Source organism: Phaethon lepturus, unplaced genomic scaffold (assembly GCF_000687285.1).
Source record: "Phaethon lepturus isolate BGI_N335 unplaced genomic scaffold, ASM68728v1 scaffold29186, whole genome shotgun sequence".
Classification (NCBI taxonomy): Eukaryota; Metazoa; Chordata; class Aves; order Phaethontiformes; family Phaethontidae; genus Phaethon; species Phaethon lepturus.
The window spans coordinates 1,859-23,355 of NW_010548779.1; the positions used below are offsets into that span (position 1 = coordinate 1,859).

General features: G+C 39.6%; 1 protein-coding gene across 1 annotated transcript in view; it reads left to right on the top strand.

Annotated features, from left to right (window-relative positions):
• Positions 1–8,384: 8,384 nt before the first annotated feature.
• LOC104623102 (cytoplasmic aconitate hydratase) overlaps positions 8,385–21,497 on the top strand; it is a 19,125-nt gene continuing 6,012 nt past the window's right edge. The window contains exons 1-10 of the mRNA XM_010290082.1: positions 8,385–8,506; positions 9,569–9,737; positions 12,639–12,776; positions 14,779–14,848; positions 14,957–15,140; positions 16,149–16,288; positions 17,312–17,483; positions 17,952–18,052; positions 19,089–19,205; positions 20,545–20,704. Coding sequence (XP_010288384.1) covers positions 8,410–8,506; positions 9,569–9,737; positions 12,639–12,776; positions 14,779–14,848; positions 14,957–15,140; positions 16,149–16,288; positions 17,312–17,483; positions 17,952–18,052; positions 19,089–19,205; positions 20,545–20,704 — 1,348 coding nt within the window. The 5' untranslated portion in view covers positions 8,385–8,409. The remainder of the gene's footprint in view (positions 8,507–9,568; positions 9,738–12,638; positions 12,777–14,778; positions 14,849–14,956; positions 15,141–16,148; positions 16,289–17,311; positions 17,484–17,951; positions 18,053–19,088; positions 19,206–20,544; positions 20,705–21,497) is intronic.

The window sequence follows — 21,497 nt, forward strand, 5'->3', positions numbered from 1 at the left end:
GAAAACTGTTGTGAAAAAGCCAGTTGAATTAAAAATGTTTTGTGGAAACTTAATTTTCCTTGCCAGGGAGCTTGACTAGTAAACTCTGGTAACAGCTAGTTGGAACTAATGAAATCTTACCAGATACCCACTTGTTCTTCTGCTTACAAACTGAAGCCGAGGGGTTTTGAAAGCTAGCTTCCCATGAACAACTGAATAGCTGCTGGGATTGTAGGCAGCAATTTTTGTTATGAGAAAATTATCTGTCATTATTTCCAGAGCACCAATTCAGGATTTGTCTTGAAAATGGCATGAAGAGTTAGGACTTTTTCCCCACAATGCCAAATTTATTTCACAACAGTAGTAATCCTCTCATCAGTTCTTCATCCTGAAAAGACTCCTTCCACCTACGTATTTTTGATAGCTCTGAAACAGTTCAGATGGCAAGTTGCACAAAAGGGGTTTTAGAGGTACAGAGACAGCAGTTTACAGAGCTGGTACAATGGTAATGGTCTTGAGTAGTGGGCTGATTCACAATACTCCCGTTTTGTTTCCCCTTCCCATGCACTTCTGCCGTGTTCCTTTCCCCTTCCCCAAAAAGCCTTTTGAAACAAACAGACCAATACTGAGATGTCTTTTAATCCTGCCTACTGAAATTAAAATCAAATTTCAGACCAAACCCTTGTACACACTTACAGCACTCTCAGTATTGCAGACTTCTTGCAGCGCTTCTGTGTTAACTTATCAGTGGGAATGTGTTTGTGTGTGTTACATTGGATTTTTTTTTTTTTACTAACACTGAAGGGTGGTTCTTTGTTAAAACTTATCCATGCTGCATATTTGTTAATGAGCAGTGTAAGACTGCTAACATAGGGGAAATGAGCAGCAGGTTTGTACAGAGGTAGGAAGTAGGTTAAAGTTCAGAGCTGCTCTTTCAGGGGAAAAAAAAATTTCAAGCCTTCATTTTTCCAGTGGTCTGTAGCCTCCAGATAAGATTCCCTGTATTCTCAGACATAATACTGTTCATTTTCCTGCAGCAAAAAGAAAATTAGTCTCTACTTTTTTAACTAGGACACTCAGTGGTGTGCCTGCTGACACAGCATTCGCTTAACACGTATGCCTGCTTAATTAGGATCTGGATTTTGTTAACTGCAAGGCTAGATTGCATTCTGGAGGCTGTCTGAGGATACTAGATATATGTGCTTGCCTGGGTCACCAAACGCTGGCTAGATGTATACAAGAGAAGGGTTTGACTGTCCCTTAAGCTGTAAGTGAACTAACTGTTGAAGTGAGGGAGGAGGTAGCATTTGGCTCTTCAGAGGGATGACTTGAGGGAGTTTAGTGTCCATGTCTTGGAACTGGGCACACATCTAAATTTCCAGTTCACTTGGAACTGGAGTTACTTCAAGGTTTGGTTTCACAAGCTAGATCTGTGAACTAAATCTTCAGTTCTTACATGTGCAGTACAGCACTGCTGACAAAGTGCTCATGACAGCCTGTGAAATGGACGGATTATGGGCATATGCACTTAGTAACCTGTCCAGTGCACTGGAAGTATAGCACGTTATGGTTCTAAGTAAATAAATATTTTAGCATTGCAGTCAAAGTTTTAGGTATCAGGAGAAAGCAGGAAGGTCTGCAATCCAGAGTCTTGTTTGTGTTCCAGTATAGAGTTCCTCTTGATCGTTAAAGTTGAAAGGGGCTCCCTGAAACTTTGCTTAGACAGCGTTTTTAAAAAACCTCCTTTAAGTATTACTGCATTTTCTTCCAGTGTGCAGTGATGGTGTAGTTCATACCAGCAGAACAGTTGCACAGTCACTAAATTGTTAGTGGACTTCTCTTTAAGGATCTATATGTAATGATGAACTTCATTGTGTAATGGAGAAACACAAAGATTCTTTCTCAAATCTCTGTTAGCACTGAAATCCTGTTACTGACTGCTTGCAGCAATGCAGCGCTGTATGTTTCTTACATAGTGACCTTATCTGCTCACAGTAGAATAAGTGTTAAATAGTAATAGCTTCTCTTAATCAAATTAAGAAACCTGTGTTTATTGCAACAGTAGTTGTACTGATCTGTTCTGTGCGCATCCAAAAGTAATTATAGCTAGATAAATTATAAAACAAGACTGTACTTGTTCAAGTGGTGATGTTGAACTCAGTCCAAATGCTGGGGGCATTTTTGATTTTTTTTTTTTTGTTTGTTTGTTTTTTCCAGATTTTTTTGTGTGTGTGTCTTTTTGTTGTTGTGGTTTGTTGGTTTTTTTTTCTCCAGGGTAACAAAAACATTTTTCTTGGGCACCTTGGATATTTAAACTAATTTTTTTTCCTACCACACAATATCTGTATTAGTACTTTTTCTAAACTGACTTGAATTATGGATGGATTTACTTACCAAAAACTACTGCAGACACCTGAGTAATATTGGAGAGGTTGTCTTTTCATATAAAAAATACAGACTTCTGGCAGCATGCTTAACATGGATATTTTCCTTCCTTGCTTGGCATCCTGCAGTTCCAAGGACAGAAGTTCCTACATGCTGGACCTGCTAAGAGATCTTTGTCCATGGCTGAGAGATCTAGAACTTACGTGAACTGGAAGTAGTCATCAACTTTTTTAACTAAGGCCCTTTGAGTAGAATGTGAAGCCATGAGAAGAGCTATTTAAGTTACAGAGACTTGTTTTCTGTTGGGGAGCTGAGCAATAGCCCTTAGCTTAAGTGCTGTTCAGCTATATATAATTCTTAGTAACATCAGAAAATGCATGCTCGGTATTGTCTTGATGGATTTACAACTCAGTAGCTTGCTGCTCTGCTGCAGCTCCCCTCGGATTTTTTTTTTTTTTTTTAGTTACTTGCTTTTCCTATTTAGAGGTGCTTGTCACAGACTTAGAAGCTGAGTACAGATGCACAGTGTGAATCAGTTGAGTGGACAAAACTAGGGGAAATAACTTGAGGGAGTAGGAGGAGGAATGCTAATCGCAATGGAAGGTGGTACGATCAGATTCAGCATGGGTGGAAAATGCTGTATTTTCCAAGCAAGGCCATGAGTGTTCCCTAAGTCCACTGCCATAACACCAGGCAAGGACTTCTATCACAGCAGTCCTGCCAGCTCACCTCTCCTTTTCCCAATTTTCATTTGAAAGTTTCTTCAATTTCTTGCAAGTACCAGCAAGTCTGAGCCTTCCCTCTTTCCTTGATGGCTGATAAAATACAGTCTTTGCTTTGTCTGAGTGTAACCTAGCATTTCTTGTGTCTGGCAGAGTGTTCAAATTCAACTGCTCCTCTGTAGAGTGTGTGCTTCCCTCTGCAGAGTGTTGGTGAGACTTTACCCACTCTCCAGGAAGAAGAGCTTTTACTACTTGAAATCTGTTTTAGTCAAGCTATTAGGTGCTTAATTTTATGAATAGGTGCTTTAAATGAACAGTGCAGGCACCCTCACATCATTTGAAAGAGAACAACTGAGAAACCAAAGATGGAATAGAAAAGGCAGTGGTGGAGACATGTTCTTTTTTCCTGAGTGAGATCGATATGTCTGTACTAAAATGCTGAATGGCTATGCCTGTTCTGTTCTCACTTTATGGCCTGAAGCTTAGACAGAAATCTCATACAGAGGCTTTTCTTTTTTTCCTTTCTGCAGGTCAAACAGAATAAGTCTGTGTCCTTGATTTGTCCTCAGGGACTTTTCTAATAAATGTGTTTATTACTAATCGGGAGTACTTACTTTTGTCATGTCATGTACTACAGAAAGAGCATGATTTACTGCCAGTATGTATTTTAGCAGAAAGATATTCTATGTGCTAATGTTTTCTCTTATTCTGGATGGCAAGAGATGATTTGGCTCCCCTGAGATCCCTAAAAAAACCCCAAACAATATTGTTTCTGATACTCATCCGGTACAACAAATGAAGATAAGAGCACTTATGTTTTAAAAAAAAATACTTATTTTTTTTTTAGTGGTGTGAAAGAGATTGTTGCTTTTAGCCTGACCAGCTGTATTCATTTTCACCTTCAGACTCTCCTGCAGCTCTAAAGAGAGTAGAATAGTATGTTAAAGTGATGTCTAAAAAAACTCTGGTGTCTTCAGGGTCTCTGTTAGGTATAGTGGGAGACTGAACAGCACACCTTTTTCCTCCCTGTGGTCTGCATAAGGTAATTTCTGCAAGTGCAAAAATAGGGGATACATCAGGATGCTTTCACAATTCCATTTAATTTCAGTAAAATTTCTGCTTGTTGAAATTGTTCCAAGTGGCACTACTGCTTTTAAAGGGGTCTGAAGGAGAGTCCAGGACACACAGTCAGTCAAGAACATGCTTTAAATAGTACCTCAATTACTGAACTGAGTCCTTTTCCCATAGAAGGTGGTGTGGTGGGACAAGTACAGTGTTTATGTTGGGTACTCAGAAAAGTTACATCAACTTAAGATTTGAAATCAACATATGCAACATATGTCTAAATCTCCTGTGAATGTTCTTTTTTTTAAAAAAAAAAAGTTATTTTAAGTTACATACTTTAGTCCTCTTTGCAGAGATCCACATGAGACTTTAACATGCTTTGAGTGTATTTTATTTAATTGATTAACTTTTAAGAGAAGACAAGGAAAGAGGAGGGTACAAGGAAAGAGGAGGGTACATACACCTTTTTCCTTCTGTCCCCCTGGGCTTGTGCGTAATTCCTAGGTGATGGTCATCAAATGGTGTGGTCTTCAGGCTGCGATAGAGATCCACACACAGAACACAGCCAGTAGGCATTTTTTCACTGGTCTTTTGTTGCTAGTAAATATCTGAGCTGTTGTTTGCTGACTCGCTCAGTACAGATGAAGTGAGGAATGTTGTTGTACTCAGATTTTGCTAGTGCAAATGCTTTGTTAGAGAATCACAATATAAAACTTCTGTTGCCAGAGAAATTTGAAGCCTCTTGTGTCGTATCTAGGGATACAGGCAGTATGGAAGAGCTGTTACAGCCAAGGGTTCATTCTCTACTCTGAAGGGCAAATGTTGCATACAGAAAAAACAGATTCCTTTTCTTAGATTTGGAAGGTTTTGACCTTGTCCAAATAAATTTGCCCCTCCTGGTATTCATGGTTAGAATCCTTCCGCATTTCTGCGTCTCTGGAGGAGAAAGGAGCTGGGACAGAGGAAAGCTAGAAATCGGACTTTCTGTGATGAACTGGTGTGCCGTCTGTGGGTGAATTGGAGGCATGCTTTGATAAGAGATGGTGGCACGATGCTAAGCTACTACTGCGTTGATGTAACAAGGTGAGTAGAAAACAAAATTGATAGATGGGGAAGGTAGGTTTAAAGATGATCAGCTTTAGTATGAGACTAATTATCAGTGTTCACAGAATTGTATTAGTAGGCACAGGAAGGGCTAAAATAAAGCTATTGTTTCCCTGGTACACTTTATAAAAGTCATGCAACCCTTTGAGAAGGTTCTAGTAATGAGATTCTGCTCCTTTTTTTTTTTTTTCTTTTTAGCTCCCCAGTTGAACCATTTTCATATATTTCAGTCAGCTGAAACCCCTGGAGTCCTTAGGGCTTGGAATTGCACAAACACTAAAGAGTGGGCGTTTGGATAATTGGAGAGAGGGAATAGCTTGGGCTAGAGTTGCTGCTGTTTCCCAAGGCCAGGATGAGCAACGTTTGTGTGGGTGGCTGGTGCCCATCAGAAACCTCTTAGTCTGTACTTCTGTCTTCCTGAGGGCCACTATGTGGAATCCCGTTTCAGATGTGACCTCCACGCAAATGGTTTTGAGGTTGTTAGGCAGAAGATCAAGTGCTTTCTTTGGTATCTGTGATCAGCTATTACTGTGGTCATGTGGCACTGGCCATGGTCAATGCATGTGACACTGCGTGCTGCGCCAATCCCAGGCAGACAGATGTCGGCTCCCCTGTGTGCTAGCCTGTCTGCATATTTACATTTCAGTTCCTGCAAAACGTGAATAAATACTCTGTGCTGCAATCACAAGTTAATCTGTATCTATCGCAGTGATTACTTAAATGCTGGTGTACTCAATCTGCAGAGTATTGCTCTTTTGCATCTTTTTGGTGGATCGCTAGCTTTAGTTCTGTGCTGTGGCCACTTGATTTATAATTTTACTGTCTGGAAATAGTAGTTGGTATGACTGAGGCTTCTCCAGCTCTGTGAAATTTGCTACAGCAATGCTGCATGTTGATCTTTTTGCTAGATATTTTACCTCTTTGTGGAGATTTCTAAACTGCTTACAAGGTTGCAACAGAGTTGTTCATGTCAGTGTGACCAAGCAGGTGAAAAGAACATGCGTTTAGGCCTTCGTCACCCCACAGTTTGGCATATTTGTGTAGCTCACTGATGAAAGCAAGCTTGTACTGAAGTATCTCATACTGTGATCTATAAAAGCTGTGTACAGGGAAGAGGGTCATGTCTGGCAAATAAATGGTATCAAGCAGATAATGTGTCATAGCATCTTGAGTTGCTGCTGTGGTTTGCCAAGACACTGATTTGGATGGGAAATGTTACAGCTGCAATTTATACTTCGACGAGAATATGTGAACTCAGTATAGTGGACTCGTTAATAGTCATATCAAAGTAATGATCTCCTGCTTTATCTATCAGGGGATATCCCACCATTTTCTAGCTTCAGTTACCCTTAGACTTTCCCATGAGAAGTGGATATGCATAAAACAAAATTCTCATCTTGGAAGGCAGAGAATAAAGCTCATTGGGAGCATAGCTGGCAAGACGAGGGAGGAAGCAGTTTATTTTGGTCATACTTAATTCTAGAAGCACAGAATTTTCTCAGAAGAGTAATAGCTGAGTAGTTCATACTGATTAAAGAAGATGACACCTAAAACTTCATGGGCTTGTGTGCAGGATGGGTATCTGCAAAGCTGGGAAGAGGAATCCCAGAAAGTAACTTTTATAGATGGGAATGTGATAGGGGATATACTTGGTGGGGTGACGTCTGTTCGTTTGTCTACCTTTTTGCCTTCCCTGGGCATTCAACTTTTTATCTAGAAACTTCCATTGTTTCGTTCAACAGAATTCTGGAAATTTTTCTTTCTTTTATGGTATCTTGCTGCTTTACACCCTGGACCTTCCTTTGTCACTACTTCCGCTATCTCTCCATCTCAATCTAACCTCTAAGGTTGTTGTCTTCAAAATATGTGATTTGTGCTGGAATACTTCAAAAATCCCCCATAAATGTATACATAATAGTATTCCAAGAACAGTCAATGGGACTGACAGATGAGATTAATTAATTCACTCTTTGGTCTTGCATTAACTGTTTTTAACAAATACTGGATTTTGTGCATTCCTTTGCATCAAACAGTCTCCAAGACCCGTCACAGGATGTGCATCTCATACCTTGTTGTTTGGGTCTTTTTTGTTTGAAAAACTGGGGCAAGGGAAGATAATATTACTTGAATGAAGACATTCAGTGCTGTGGGAAAACAGCAGATCTAGAAATCAGGCCTGTGATTATATCTCTTCTAAAAAAAAATTTATTCATGTCTGGGAATGTTGCCAGGCACTGGAAGAGAATTGTCCTTACTGTTAAATCGTTAGCTTACTCCTTGGCATGTGTTGGCCTAAGCTAGTGCTCCTAAAAGAGCCCGGGGCAGAGTTCACATCTTAAGAGTGTCCTAGGAACTGTTCCATTAGGCAGTTTGCATGCAGTTAACCTTTTCTGGAGATTGTTTCTGGTGTGAATTTAGGCCCCTCCATGCTAGTTGGCCTTGATATTGGGAATCTTTAATTTGTATAGGGGAACCCTAAAAGTCGTAGGTCTCGGTGGAAAGCTCTATCCAGTAAACCATTAGGATAGCTACGAAAAAGAAAAGATCACAAGTTAAAATGATGCTTACAGTGGAGTCTACTTCAATTTTTTTTTTTTTTGTGATGACCCTAATAAATTTTTCTGAATTCAGGAGGGTTCCTTGGTCTCTCATAGTCAGGGCTTATAATGTTAGTCTGTAACACTTTCTGGCTCAAGTAAAATTATTGTGTTTTCTGTTCTAGTTGAATTGTTCTTAACTTTGAAAGCAAATGCGTGTCTCTTCAGCTTTAGACTAATGCCACTTAAGAAATGGGACCACATTGTCTTGGTGATTTGTGGGGACACAGAGGCACAAAGGGCTGTCTAGAAACAGTGTAAGGAAGAGAATAGTGCAGGCATTGAACTTCCTTTTTAAACCACTTGGTGTATCCATATTTTTCACAAAGCTCTTATCTTTCTGCATACCTTTTGTCTCTGAGGGTGTGTTACAAGTAGATTTGTAGGGGAAGGGGCATGACTAACACAGACTGCACTACTTTTTTGCCTGGTACAGCCCTTATGTGTGGGACAGATACACTGTAGAACTTGGGACATGTACTTTGTATGCAGGTTGTCATGAAAATGGCTTTGATTTTTCTTTTGTGTTTTAGGGACACTAAGGGTTTTGAATAACCATGAGCAACCCTTTTGTATGGATTGTGGAGCCACTGGACCCTAAACAGCCTTTGAAGAAGTTCTTTAACCTGAGCAAATTGGAAGATGGGAGATACGGTATGTTGACAACGTAAGGAAAGCATTTTGTTAACATTGATGAACAGAATCTGAAGAGACATTGTAACAATGGATGATATTTGGTCTCTGGAGAGAACTATGAATTCAAAAGATGGTCCTTAAAAACAAAATTTTAGAAAAATTTAATTCTGAGAACTTAGAACTCCATAAATACTGGAAAGATCACACTTATTTTTCTCAACATGCTGTGCACACAGCAATCTTGTTTTATTTGAGTGGATGAAGAGGACTAGGCAAAACTAAGAGCGTCTGTTTTCTCATATACTGCTGTGAAAGACTGAAAAGGACCTAACACTGATATGGCTGAACCATCCAGAAAAATTGCTTTAAAAAGCCTTAAAAAGAGTGGTAGCTAGAAAATCCTTTCTGAGGAAGCTTTTTCTGTAGTCTTCTAACAGTATCTGAATGTACTCGGGCATCTTTTATGTGGAACTCGTAAAAATCCTACAGTCCAAGCCACTGACTTCAAAAGTGAGTATCTATAGCTTGGAGCTGTCTATGTTGGGTATTTTTCATGTTTCAAAGAGGAAACAGGTGATTAAGGAGAATTCAGGAAGCAAGAGGAGGAACATTTTCTCTGAACATCAGCAATGCATACCCATTGCAGGCTCAGATAGTGTGTAAATGAGAAATTAATTAATATTGGACTTGGTGTGTGAAAAGCAGAGATGAGTCTTAGAAAATAGACAAATACATGTATGGTATTATCAGTTGATCCAGTCCAGGATTCCAAGACTGATAAACTCAGATTGTTTAAAGGAAAAAAAGATGCAATTCCACTACCCAGCAGAAGAATGGAATAACTTAGGAACAGAAGATAATAAATCTGCTCAAAGAATTGGGTGGAACAGATCAGTTATCACTGACCTCCTGACAAAGCTGGAGGCTGGAAAAGGGTGTCTGGTAATTTGAGGTAAAGCCTTGTGAGAATACTGGGACAAGCACTCAAGGCCCTGTCTGCCCCAGGCGTAGGACTCTATATTTGCTGACATATGCCCTAAGGTAAAAACTGAATTTGTTTCTTGCCTCTTACCCATGCAGCACACCTGCCATTTTCTATTCGAGTCCTCTTGGAAGCGGCGATCCGTAACTGTGATGAGTTCCTAGTGAAGAAGGGAGATGTTGAGAATATTCTCAACTGGAAAGAGGTGCAACACAAGAATGTCGAAGTGCCATTTAAGCCTGCAAGAGTTATTCTGCAAGACTTCACGTGAGTCTGATGCTCTCTAAACCTAGGCATAGGGGCTCTTGAAAGTTCAGCAATGCTCAGCATGGGATAGAGGGGTAAGCTGAGGGAAAGAATAGCAATGAAATGTTTGAAAAGACCTTTTCTTCATCTTTCATGGATGTCATGCTACAGACAGCACTTGGAGAGGCAAACACTCATGATAAAAGCATTAAATAAAGTGCTTCTGGTATGGAGAAATCAATATGAAAATGGGATGGATAAACTGCATGGATAAATTGCATCCAAATGAGAGAATTCAGAGTTTAGAAGCGGAGGGCGGGGGGGTGGTATCTTCCCTTGCCCCCGGCCGCACCCAGGGGCTCTTGCTTTCAATTTTCTAACCTTTTAATTTCTCCTTTATAACTAGTGTCATTTTTCTCTTCTGAGTCAATATTATTCCACATATATTTTTAAAGGCTTCTCTGCTATTGAAAAAATTACTATTCTCCCAGAAATCCAAACTGAGATTCCTACCTAATGGACTCTGAAAACTGGGCCTTGTTATTGCAGTGTGGATATTCCCCATATGTCAGCATGTAATAGTCCCTGGTAGGTGTGGGAAGTTAATTTTCAGGTGGAACAGTAGCTTCAAATTGTTTTTAGTACAGCATTTGACTTTCAAGTCCACTGTTCTTGTACCTTTGTCCTGTGCCATTGTAAGAGAGTTTAGTTCATCTGTCATAAGACCCATGCTGCTAAACAGTCAGTTGATTTTATTTCTCAGAACAGTAAAGTGTCTTAGCTGTCACACCTTACATTTTGAATTTTCCCAAAGGTTGGCCAGGTGCTAGAGACCCAGTACAGCTCAACTCCTAAACACATTAGGAAAACTGGCAAAGCCTCAATTGAAAAAAGTGCTGATTTCCTAGCTATTTTTTTTTTTTACCCTCTGGCTGTTGTTAACATTTTAAAAGGCTGGAGTACAGATTAAGCCAAACTTTCAAGCAAACATTGTTCCCTTTGTTACTGCACTTCTTTCTTGCCCCCTGCTCTCCTGCTGAGTTTTAAAAGTTTTCCTGTAAGTCTGCAAAGCAGCTGCATTCATGAAAAACAAGCTCTTGAACAGGCTCATGAGTGGGAGCTTCTGGAAAAGGCTGCTTTGGCAACCTTCCAGAAGCCATACAACAATTACATTCACGTGTCTGGATTGGAATTATTGAATTTTGTAGATCTAATAGTTCTGTAATTATCCTGAGTTCTTACAAGACTGTAGATGGATGTTGTATCTGTTCCTTTTCAGTTGTCTGTCATTTGTAAGCTGCCAAAATAACTTTTCCACTCCCTTCCTCCCACCTCTCCCCTCCCACAAGTCCACCTAGGTAGTATAACATAGCATTTGTTGTTTTCTTTGGAATATGCTTGTCCTGGGACAACAAACTGCTTCAAAATGCTGAGCAACATCAGTTAATCTGTCAAGGTTAGAAAATGTGGACTCTTGTTTTTGTAAACACTCAGGATTTTCAAGGTAAAATTCTGTGGCAATTAGGAAGCTGTTAAAATCTTACAGCTATAAAATCTTTAAAATCTTAATAGCTTCCTTATAATCAGAGTTGAAAGCATAAACTTTCACTGCTTTGGGCTGCTCTTGCAGAAACATAATGTTCTCAGTGGGTTACTGAATGATGCCAGATCCTTACGAGCACATCAGAGAGCTCTTTTTGTCTCAGCAGTCAGCAAAATCAGGCTGGTATACAAGAGGATTTCCCAAACTGTGTGAAAAATGTCATGGTAGTCATACCTCTGTAGAAGCTGAGAATGTATGTGGTGAGAAGCCCTATAAGTTTTGTTAAAATAAATAGAGAAATGTGTATGATATATTAGTTAAGATGGGTTTTGAAGTGCCAGAACTTCTGGTTACTACTCCTTGTTTGTTTATGACTAAAGTTGGGTTGGAAGTGAAGGATGGACAAGAGACTTGCACATGCATTACTTTGACCTGCTGTATAGTTTACCTACCTCACTTAGGAAGGAAGGTTTAATTTAGGGATTTAAAAATATTTTTGGATGAATAAGACACACAAACATAGAGAAAAAGGCCTCATAACTTTCTGAGTCACTTGGAGTTCAAGAGCTTGCAGGATTGTCACAAAATATGTGAGAAGGCAGAAATATGAATGTTGGCCCGTAGTCTGAGAACGTGCTGTTTGTCATTTTTGATATAAGTTCTTTTGTCAGTAGTAAGTACAGGAATTCGTTAGTAGAATTCTATGCCTTGTTTCTGCCTTTCATGTTTGTACAGTGATCTGCCAGGGCAGTTAAATCCACTTTTGAAAATACAGTTACTCTGCAAAGGTGTTTTGCAGTCATGTCCTTTGTTGTCCTTTGTAATATGAGAAATCTGATGCCCTGCTCTGAGCAGCCCTAATTACAGAGAAGATTCTTCTGTGCTCTGCAAAACTTGGAAGAGATGACCCTTGCCTCAAAATCAGCTAAATAAACATAGCAAAGAATGAAAGAAAAGACATTGTTTTTTTTTCCCCTTCCTCCCTTTTTCTTTAAACAGAATGGGGAGGAGAGGGAGGAACAGAGCAAAAAAAAGAGAAACCAGTTCAAGGTCCCAAAGGAGTGCTGACTAGGACTAAGTTTCCAGATTCCCAGCCAAGCATATTAAACAGCTTCTGTTATTTGATGAATTTTGGTTTTAGCTTTTCATTCTTGCAGTGCTCAAGATATAGATGCAGTCCCTTCTGCTCTTCTGACTTTGTCTTCCCCAGGGTATTGTCTCTGCCATAGACATTATAATGATCCCAAGACTCAGGGTAAGGCTAAGGTTTGCTTTGTATGGGATAGTAGGTGTCTGTTCTGCATCTCAGGATCTTGGCTGTGTTTGGGTTTTTTTCTTTTCCAAACTGTTTCACCTTGCCTATCTCTTTTCTGTTTCAGTGGGGTACCTGCTGTGGTTGACTTTGCTGCGATGCGTGATGCTGTGAAGAAACTTGGTGGGGACCCTGAAAAAATCAATCCTATCTGTCCTGCTGATCTAGTGATAGATCACTCCATCCAGGTTGATTTTAACAGGCGGTAAGGATACAAAATAACTCTTACTTCTTAATGGTAGTAAATAAGCTAGATCCAGTTACTGATAATAAAAGTAGTTCCATTGGTAATGTTATCAGCATCCTAGACCCTAAGAAGTGTTTAAGTTGGACTGTTGTATCAGTTGCTGTGAATTAGTTGGGGGAATTTTGTGTTTTTTTCTGTGGTGCATCTCTCAGCAGCACAAGCCTGCACTAAATGCTAATAGAAGCAGGCTCAGTCTAGACCTGTGGTGATCATACTTTTCCATAATAATACTGCATTATTATTAGTTGCTCAGAAATAGCTTTTTTCCACATGCACTTTTTTGACCCCGTAGGGCTTTTTGGAAAGGGCAAGCAAGAGTGTCTCCTTTCTTCCTTATGTATCTAAGAATAGACCTAAGCTGCCCTGGCCTAGCTCTCAGGAATTGTTTGCCAGTTCAGTACCTCCATGCAGAAGAGCACATGACACTGATTCATATGGCTTCTGTAAGTATAGGAAGGAAACACAATGCTATTCAGTCCTCAGCATGCTATAGAGAGATGAGCATTTGCTAGCACTCACTAGACTCACAATGAAATACAAGACCTCTGCATAGGGGTCCTTCTACCCTCCATGGTATCTAAACATGGGCCTACTGAACTACTCTTCCAAACAGATCCTGCAGTTACATGTTTTTCAGTGGTTTCCTTCCATCTTCCAAACTCCAGAAGATTTTTTTGTCTGCAGTCACCTTGCCTGCTAATTCTGTGTATTTATCATCCTCTATAGGGGACCGTTTTGAAGTGGGCTACTTAAGTTATAGCATTGCAAAGAAGAAAATTCCTAGAAGGTGGACATTAAAGAACATAAAGAGCACTTTCTCACTGCCAATGTTTAGAGGCTTCTTTAGAATAAAAATACTGAACTTCTGAGCAGAAATGTATTGTGAAGCCTCTTTATAGAAGAATGCTGACAGACAGTTTTCCAATGTAACTTTTTTATAACTATTTTTTAGCTATAGACTAGCGAGGATACAAATTCTCACTGCCATTTTGTAGTTGGCAGGGGAGAAGAAGGCCCAAAAAATTTTGACGTAGGTAACTGTCAAAAATCAACTCCCTTTAATTTTTTTCTACAGATGCTGTGTCTCTTCTTAATCTTAACATAACACTAAGGAGTTTAGAAACAGTTACAATATTAGAACTAGTCATCTAAAGATTGATCTCTGGGGTAATGGGTGTTCTAACACCTAATTTTTTTCTTTTTTGTTTCACATAATTTTCTAAGATCTTTGGGAAACAGTGTATTTCTTTTGAACAAGATATGATTTCATCTTTACCATAGGACAAAATCAACGATTACTATTCTTTTTCTGTATTATTTTTATAACATTCATTTTATGTTATCACTAGTATCTGGGACTTCAGTATTTTTTTGCTAATAATTACTTTTTGTCACATACTTACTTTATTTCTGTTAGGCTTGTGTATATATGGATAGACCACTGGCCAGCCCTATGCTTCAGTTCTTTCAAACTCTTCAGGCCTGAGTTAGGTAGCTGGTTCAAGTGAAAAGTTTTTTAGCTCTGTCTGCTTCGAAACACAGGAGTTTCAGCCAGCATTGTATCATCAGTGATAACCTCTTCTTAACTCAAGTTGCAGGGCAGTTGTGTTCGAGTTCCCTTTACTGCTTTGCTGATTGCTTCTGATTCAGGTTGGGTACTTCACATCGCTCTAACATGTAGCATAGCTTTTCCCAAGATACAAGTTTTAGGCCTGCCACATATAGAATATGCAGATTAGCACTCACATTTGAACCAGACTTCAGGTATTGTCTCTTAAGGTTTCTTAAATCCATTTCATTGGTTGCCTGCAGCTCACAGCTGCAGTGAGATTGAAAAGATGATATTGATCAGCATTAACATTAGCTAATAACTCTTCTTTCAACCTTTAGGTATATCTGACCAGATGTAATTTTCGGGTGGACACTTTTGGTTCTGACAGCTGATTATTTTCACTTGCAGGTCAGACAGCTTGCAAAAAAATCAGGACCTGGAATTTGAAAGGAACAAAGAAAGGTTTGAATTCTTAAAGGTACTGAAAGAATTAATCCTATTTGCATGGAGAAAAGTGCAATGAACAAAAGTTCTCCCAGTGCTCATGTGCATTGAAAATTTTTTATTCCAATTCCTTCTGTTTCAGTGGGGCTCTCAGGCTTTTAAAAACATGAGGATTATTCCTCCAGGCTCTGGGATCATCCACCAAGTGAACTTGGAGTACCTGGCAAGAGTGGTTATGGATCAGGATGGCTACTACTATCCAGACAGTGTGGTGGGCACTGACTCGCACACCACCATGATAGACGGCTTGGGAGTGCTTGGCTGGGGTATGTGCAGTAGCGTATTGTGAATAGCCTGTTGGTGGACTAAGCTTTGTTTCAGACTTTTTAATTAAGATAGGTATATCATTTTGCATAAAATAAATTGGAAATAAATTTTCGGAATAATTACTAGATTAAGTGCAAGAAAGAATAGGAGTAATGGTTTGGCATACATAAGCAACTGTTACAGGCAATTTGTTCTAGTTCAGTATTACTTGGGCTAAACAAAATGTAGAAGGAGATTTGAAAGAGGAAGATAAACAAGAGGGACTTTCTACATCCAAAAAGTTATAAGACTGCTGCCTAATGCCAAATTGCTATAAACATCATAGGTTTTTTAGATTGCATATGACTATAACATCTTGACACTTTACTTTATTAAACTAGCAAAATGAAGTTGTCACTTGAATTGCATTCGTCTAATAGTGAAGGTGTGCTTACACAGAGGTTCCCATCTGCACATGCCCAAGCCATGTTGAAACTTTAAATAGATTTAAGGAAGGTATTTCTGTCTTAACAAGTAGCTTTTCTGTTAGTATTCTTTACAACAGTCTATACTCTTGACTCTAATAATCTTTCTTTCAAAATAACTTTTTAAGTTACTTTTGAACCGTAGTCATGGTCTGCATGCATTTCACTCACAGCACACCATGTTCAATGCCTTGTCAGTTGTTCTTTGTTTATGCATTGGATAAATAAAACTTTTACATCTGTTACTGTAAAAGCCAAGTGTCCTCAGAGTAAGTTACTTAGATTTACCTAATATCCTATCTAACAGCTGAGGAACAAGGATGAAAGTATGAAATGGAAAGAAATTAAAAAGCTTTGCAGAAGCTGAAGCAAGATGAGGAGTGCCTCTGGCAGAAGGCTAAGCCAAGCCCTCTGGCTGTCTGCCTTCTCTCCCCTTTCACACCTTGAGTTGAGTAATCATCAGTCAGTTGTAATTCATGTGTTTACCTTTGACACGTTACTATCTCTCTGAATAGTTGGCTTGTATACTTCTGTTGCGTACAGGTGTCGGTGGCATTGAAGCAGAAGCGGTGATGTTGGGCCAGCCAATCAGCATGGTGCTTCCGGAGGTGATTGGCTATAAGCTGCTGGGAAACCCTCAGCCACTGGTAACATCCACTGACATTGTGCTTACCATTACCAAGGTAATGAACAAGTCTGCTGTTTTGCCATTACTGCTGGAAGCTATATGTGTTCCGTAGCATAGAGCCACTGTACTGCATGCTTAGGAGCCCTGTGTGTGTGCTTCCATGTAGTCATTTTGGACTTTTTTTAAGCTTGATCGCTCTGTGTGGGTTGGAATCAGCTGCCCAAGGACAATGGCAGATTTACTACACAAATCTGTTTCCCCGAAGCCAGGCAAAATAGAACAGAGAGTTGATATCTCATGGCCTGTTCAAATCCTCATGTCCAGACCTGTTTTGGAACAACTGTGCTTGTAAGAGGATCTTATTTCTCTGCTGCCTCAAAAGGAACACAGTGACATTCTTACTTGAAGCCCTCACTTAAAATAAGGCAGTGTAAAACCTGAAAACAGACAGTAAGTGCTGCAGTCAGATTTCTTTGATCTGCAGGTATGTCTTACATGTTATATGTTTATGGTATATTTTTTTAGTCTGTGAGTTGTGACTGAACTGAGTATTACTGGGCCAGCTTTAGTGTTGTTGGAGGCCAGCAATCTGGTAAACACGTTTATCATGGGATGCTGTCTCTAGAGAGAACCTCCAGATGGGGAAAGCCAATGTTTTTTTATGAATTCATTCAGGTGTTGTGTGTATTTGGTCACTTACAATTTGGTTCATGTACTTGTGTGGTTGGTTCTTCTTGTTTCCCCATCTTCCTGGTTTTGCTGGCTAAAGACCCCACACTGTTCTCTTTTCCTTAGAATGGCATGTTGAGAAAAATACAGTTGTTCTAAGATAGACTCTAGTTTAAATGAGAGGAAGAGCAAGTTTAGAAGGGATACATCCCTGTGTTGTACCTCATTACTGAAACTACATCTCTGTGTCCTCATCTTCGTGATTTAGTTTACCAAAGTCTACTCATTTCAAATGGCTATAGAAACCTTCAAAAACGATTTCTCTGAAGTCAAAAACTGGATTTCATAACATAAATGCTCATGTCGTTTGACACCTAGCAGTGACACAGGCACTATATTTTTATAACAGCACCTTCGCCAAGTTGGAGTTGTGGGTAAATTCGTGGAGTTTTTTGGTCCTGGAGTAGCCCAGCTGTCAATTGCTGACCGAGCCACCATTGCCAATATGTGTCCAGAGTATGGAGCAACAGCTGCCTATTTCCCAGTGGATGATATTAGCATTGGGTACCTGATACAAACTGGTAAGTGTAAGAAGAGACCATGAGTTAAAGGTATAATTGAAAACAAGGACTCCAGGTCTATATGATGTACTCAGCAATGGCACTGAATCAGGTGGAGCCTTCTGAGCTTAAGTGCTTTTTTTAAATCCATACTTGCTTATTCAGGCTGTTTCTTGCTCTTAGGGTCCATGTTTAGGAAGAGATGAGTTTTAGACTCTTTTGCAGCTAACTGCCTGCTCAACCCTGCCTGAACCTAGCTTGTCCAGATGATAGAAGCAGGAACCTAAATTTTTTTTCTGCAAAAGCCACTAAGTCTGCTCACTTGCTTTGTTTCTAGTGGGTCTCTAATGTTTGTGCTGAAAGGGCCTTGTAGTGCAATGTACAGTGTGAACAGTGAAATAGCCTGTTAGGCTTTTTCTTTTTCTGTCACATAGTAGTTCCTCAGTTTCATTTTCATTTTGTTTTTGCTGTATCTGACTTTCACTTTAGGCCGTGATAAAGAGAAAGTTATGTGCACAAAAAAGTATCTTGAGGCTGTGGGAATGCTAAGAGACTTCAAGAACTCCTCTCAGGATCCAGACTTCACACAGGTTAGAAACTACTGTCTTCTGGCTTTTTGCTTTATACCTTGCCCTATTTTAATATGACAATTGTGTTCTTCACAGAAACTAAGAAATAGTCAAGGGACTTCTTGTCCTTTGGCCTGGTCCACACAGCTGTCTTTAACTTAGGGCCTAGTGGAATGAATCAGCTGGATCTCCAGGTGTGAAAACTTGAGCATAGGTACAGATTAACTCTCAACTGAGCTCTAGCTGGTGCAGATGCTGCAACTTGATCCAGGTAGTTTTGAGAAGTCAGTCCAGACTCAAACACAGCTATGAAGATGGCATGTATAGTGTCTGTGTAAGCCTTGTCCCAGTTTTACCCTTTTCTGTTCAACAACTTACTTTACTCTATGAATCAGGACACTTAGAAGCTCTGGGTGGTAACCACAGACCACACAAGATGTTTTCTATGCAAGAAAATCAAGATCCTACTCTGTGTCCAGGAAACTCAAGAATATTCCTGGTTTTCTCTACAGTAAGAATTTGTCTTGTAACATGTTCAGGTTTGCATGATTGTTCAAAAACCTTAGTAATTATGGAAAGAAGCAGCACACTGTAAAAACAAAGTTGAAACCTGGGTGAAGAATAGGAAAATACAATAATCTGTTTCATAATAGACTGAGTGTTTTCCCTAAGGCCAATACCAATAGTCTGCTTTGGTTTATGATAGTACCAGGATTTCTTCACATCATTGTTTTCTGAAGAGGACCCTGCTGCTAGCGTATGAAAGGATATAATTCTCAAAATCATCTGCATTGTTTAGATGCTTTAGTCACACATTGGGTTTTCAATAAGTGGGGTACTTTTGCGAGCCATACCTGGGAGCTGGCAGGGTCTAAAAGTAGAACTGTTCCTTTTCTTCTGATCTTTCCCTCATATGTCTTTTATAATGTCTGCAAACAAACATAAAGATGTGCAGACTTAGCATTGGTCCAACAGCAGCAGTAAACATACCTGTGGCTTAACTGGCTTCAACTTGTCATGCAGTGCTGAAATGCTCTCTGTTCCTCTTACTAAATAGGTTGTTGAGTTGGATCTCCATACTGTTGTGCCTTGCTGCAGTGGACCAAAAAGACCTCAGGACAAAGTTGCTGTGTCAGATATGAAGAAGGACTTTGAGACTTGTCTGGGAGCCAAGGTAGGGACTAGGAACATTTCGGCATACAAACTAATGCATGCTTCTAAAAGTTGTCTAGTGTTCAGGAACTACATTCTGGGGTTAATTTGCGTGTTGTTTGCCTGTTGGAAAGTAAATGAGAATGTTTGAAAGGGGTTTAGAAGATTACATCAACAATAGATAGTTTAAAATTGGTGTGATGCTTCTCTCACATGAAAGTGTTCATGTCCTATTCAAGTAGTAGTTCTTTCTGATTTTAGATCAGCCTTAGGCCCAACATGGTTTTGACATACACTAGGGATTTCTGAACTAGCCATGATGGGTGTTGTTACTAGAGTGGACCAAGTAGCTACTGCACTAAGCTCTGTTCTGACTACCCAGCTCTTCAGCTTTCCAAGCAGGTTATGCCCTGAGCTCCACAATGTAGTTTTGCATTCAGTACTGAATGTGTTCAGCACATCAGACCCTTTGATGTTGGTGTTAAATACAGGGGGAAAAAAGACAACCACTTTCTACGTCATCCAGTCAAAAATGTACATTAAAAGAAGAGCTAAGATTTTCATTTGAATGAATAAGCCCAGTCACTTAAGTTTCCAAAATCAGTTTGAATCCTTACCTGAATCAGTATTTGATATCAATATTTGAAATCAATTTTTGAATTGAATTGAAAAATCAATTTTTGAATTGATTTGAAATCAATATTTGAATCAGTTATCAGGTAACTGCCCTTGTTAAAGGCAGTACAGAATCCTAGTGATGCAAATCAAGAAAGTTGAACTACAGCAATTCCCAATAATTCTTGTTTTGTTACGTGTTCCAAACTCCATTAAAAGACCTTACGCTTTCAGGTCTATAAGCTTAACTTTTCAGGATGTGAACAGTGCCTCCTTGGTTTTTGTTTGTTTTCCAACCGTCAGACTTTTGCCTCTCAAGTTAGCTCTTAGCATGTTTGAGCTGTTTGATATTTGTGGCTTAAAAAATCTTATGTGTTATGGCTAAAACCTTAGGACTAGATTGTGTAACGAGACTATATATGGTCAGGAATCTGGAGTATATGGGAGCAAGAAGCATCTGAGCAATCTGAATAAGGATATATTCATGCAGGAAGAAAACACAAATATATTTTGCTGCAAAGGCTGCCTCTTACCAGTAAACAGAGAATAGGGATAGACTTCAGAAAAATATTTTTTGTCCACCACTTTGACCAGAGATGCAAGCCTTGACCACCAGACCTAAAAGTGCAAGCATGGGTGTGGCTCTCAGATGCTTCTCATTCATGAAATTCCCAGCCCATACTAATTTTCAGTCAAAATACTCATATTAACTACATCCTTTTGATTCTTACTTTCTCCCCTTACAGCAAGGATTCAAGGGATTCCAAATTGCCCCAAGCCGACATAACAGCATAGTCAAATTTAATTTTGAGGGCTGTGACTTCGAGCTTGCTCATGGTTCAGTAGTGATTGCTGCCATTACAAGCTGTACAAACACCAGTAACCCCTCAGTTATGTTGGGAGCAGGTAAGTTTATTAGCTTTATGTGTAGTAGTTTCTCTATGGCTCTGGCTGTGTGTTCTAAAGACAAATACAACACTGACATAATTCTATGTGCACAATGCTGTTTATGTCATTTGGAGTACTAAAACTGAGCGTAGTCCCTAAGGGTAGCAGAAGGAATTCTGGAAATGGTAGCTAGAAACGTGGGTTGAAGAAAATGTATTTTTCCTGCACTGTCTTCTCTACAGACCAAGCTGGAACTGAGTTAACCAGCACCTCTAACACGTGTTCAAATGCACAGAAGCTTTTATATAGAGATGAGAAGAGGCTATCAAAAGTCAGAACTACAAGAAGAGGGACAGTAAAGAATGGTGTATGGGTTTAAGTCTGAAGGTGCCAAGTACAAAAGATACCCTTAGCTAGAGGTGTATCGAGTTGTTACCGTAAGAGTCTGAGGGCATGTGGGGGATGAGTAGAGGAGGAAAATTGTTCTTGGGGATTGCCATCTTTCAGAGCCTTGTAATTCACATCTTAACTGCATCCAAGAAGTGGTTGGAGGTGGGCTTTGTATCCCCCGCTTTATTGCTTATCACCATGCAAGTATTACAAAACGGTTAGTCTGAGTTTGTTGTGTTAAATTTCAGGTCAGGACGTTGTTCGTTTTTAACCTGGCTAGTCTGGGCAGAAAATTTCTTATTTCAGATGTGTGCTTCTGGCAACAAAATATGAATGAAGAGAGTCAGCTCAAATGGTTTGGTCTATACTAGCCCAGTTCAGCCGTCTTTCCCAGGTGCTTGGCTACATGTTCAAGTATTTC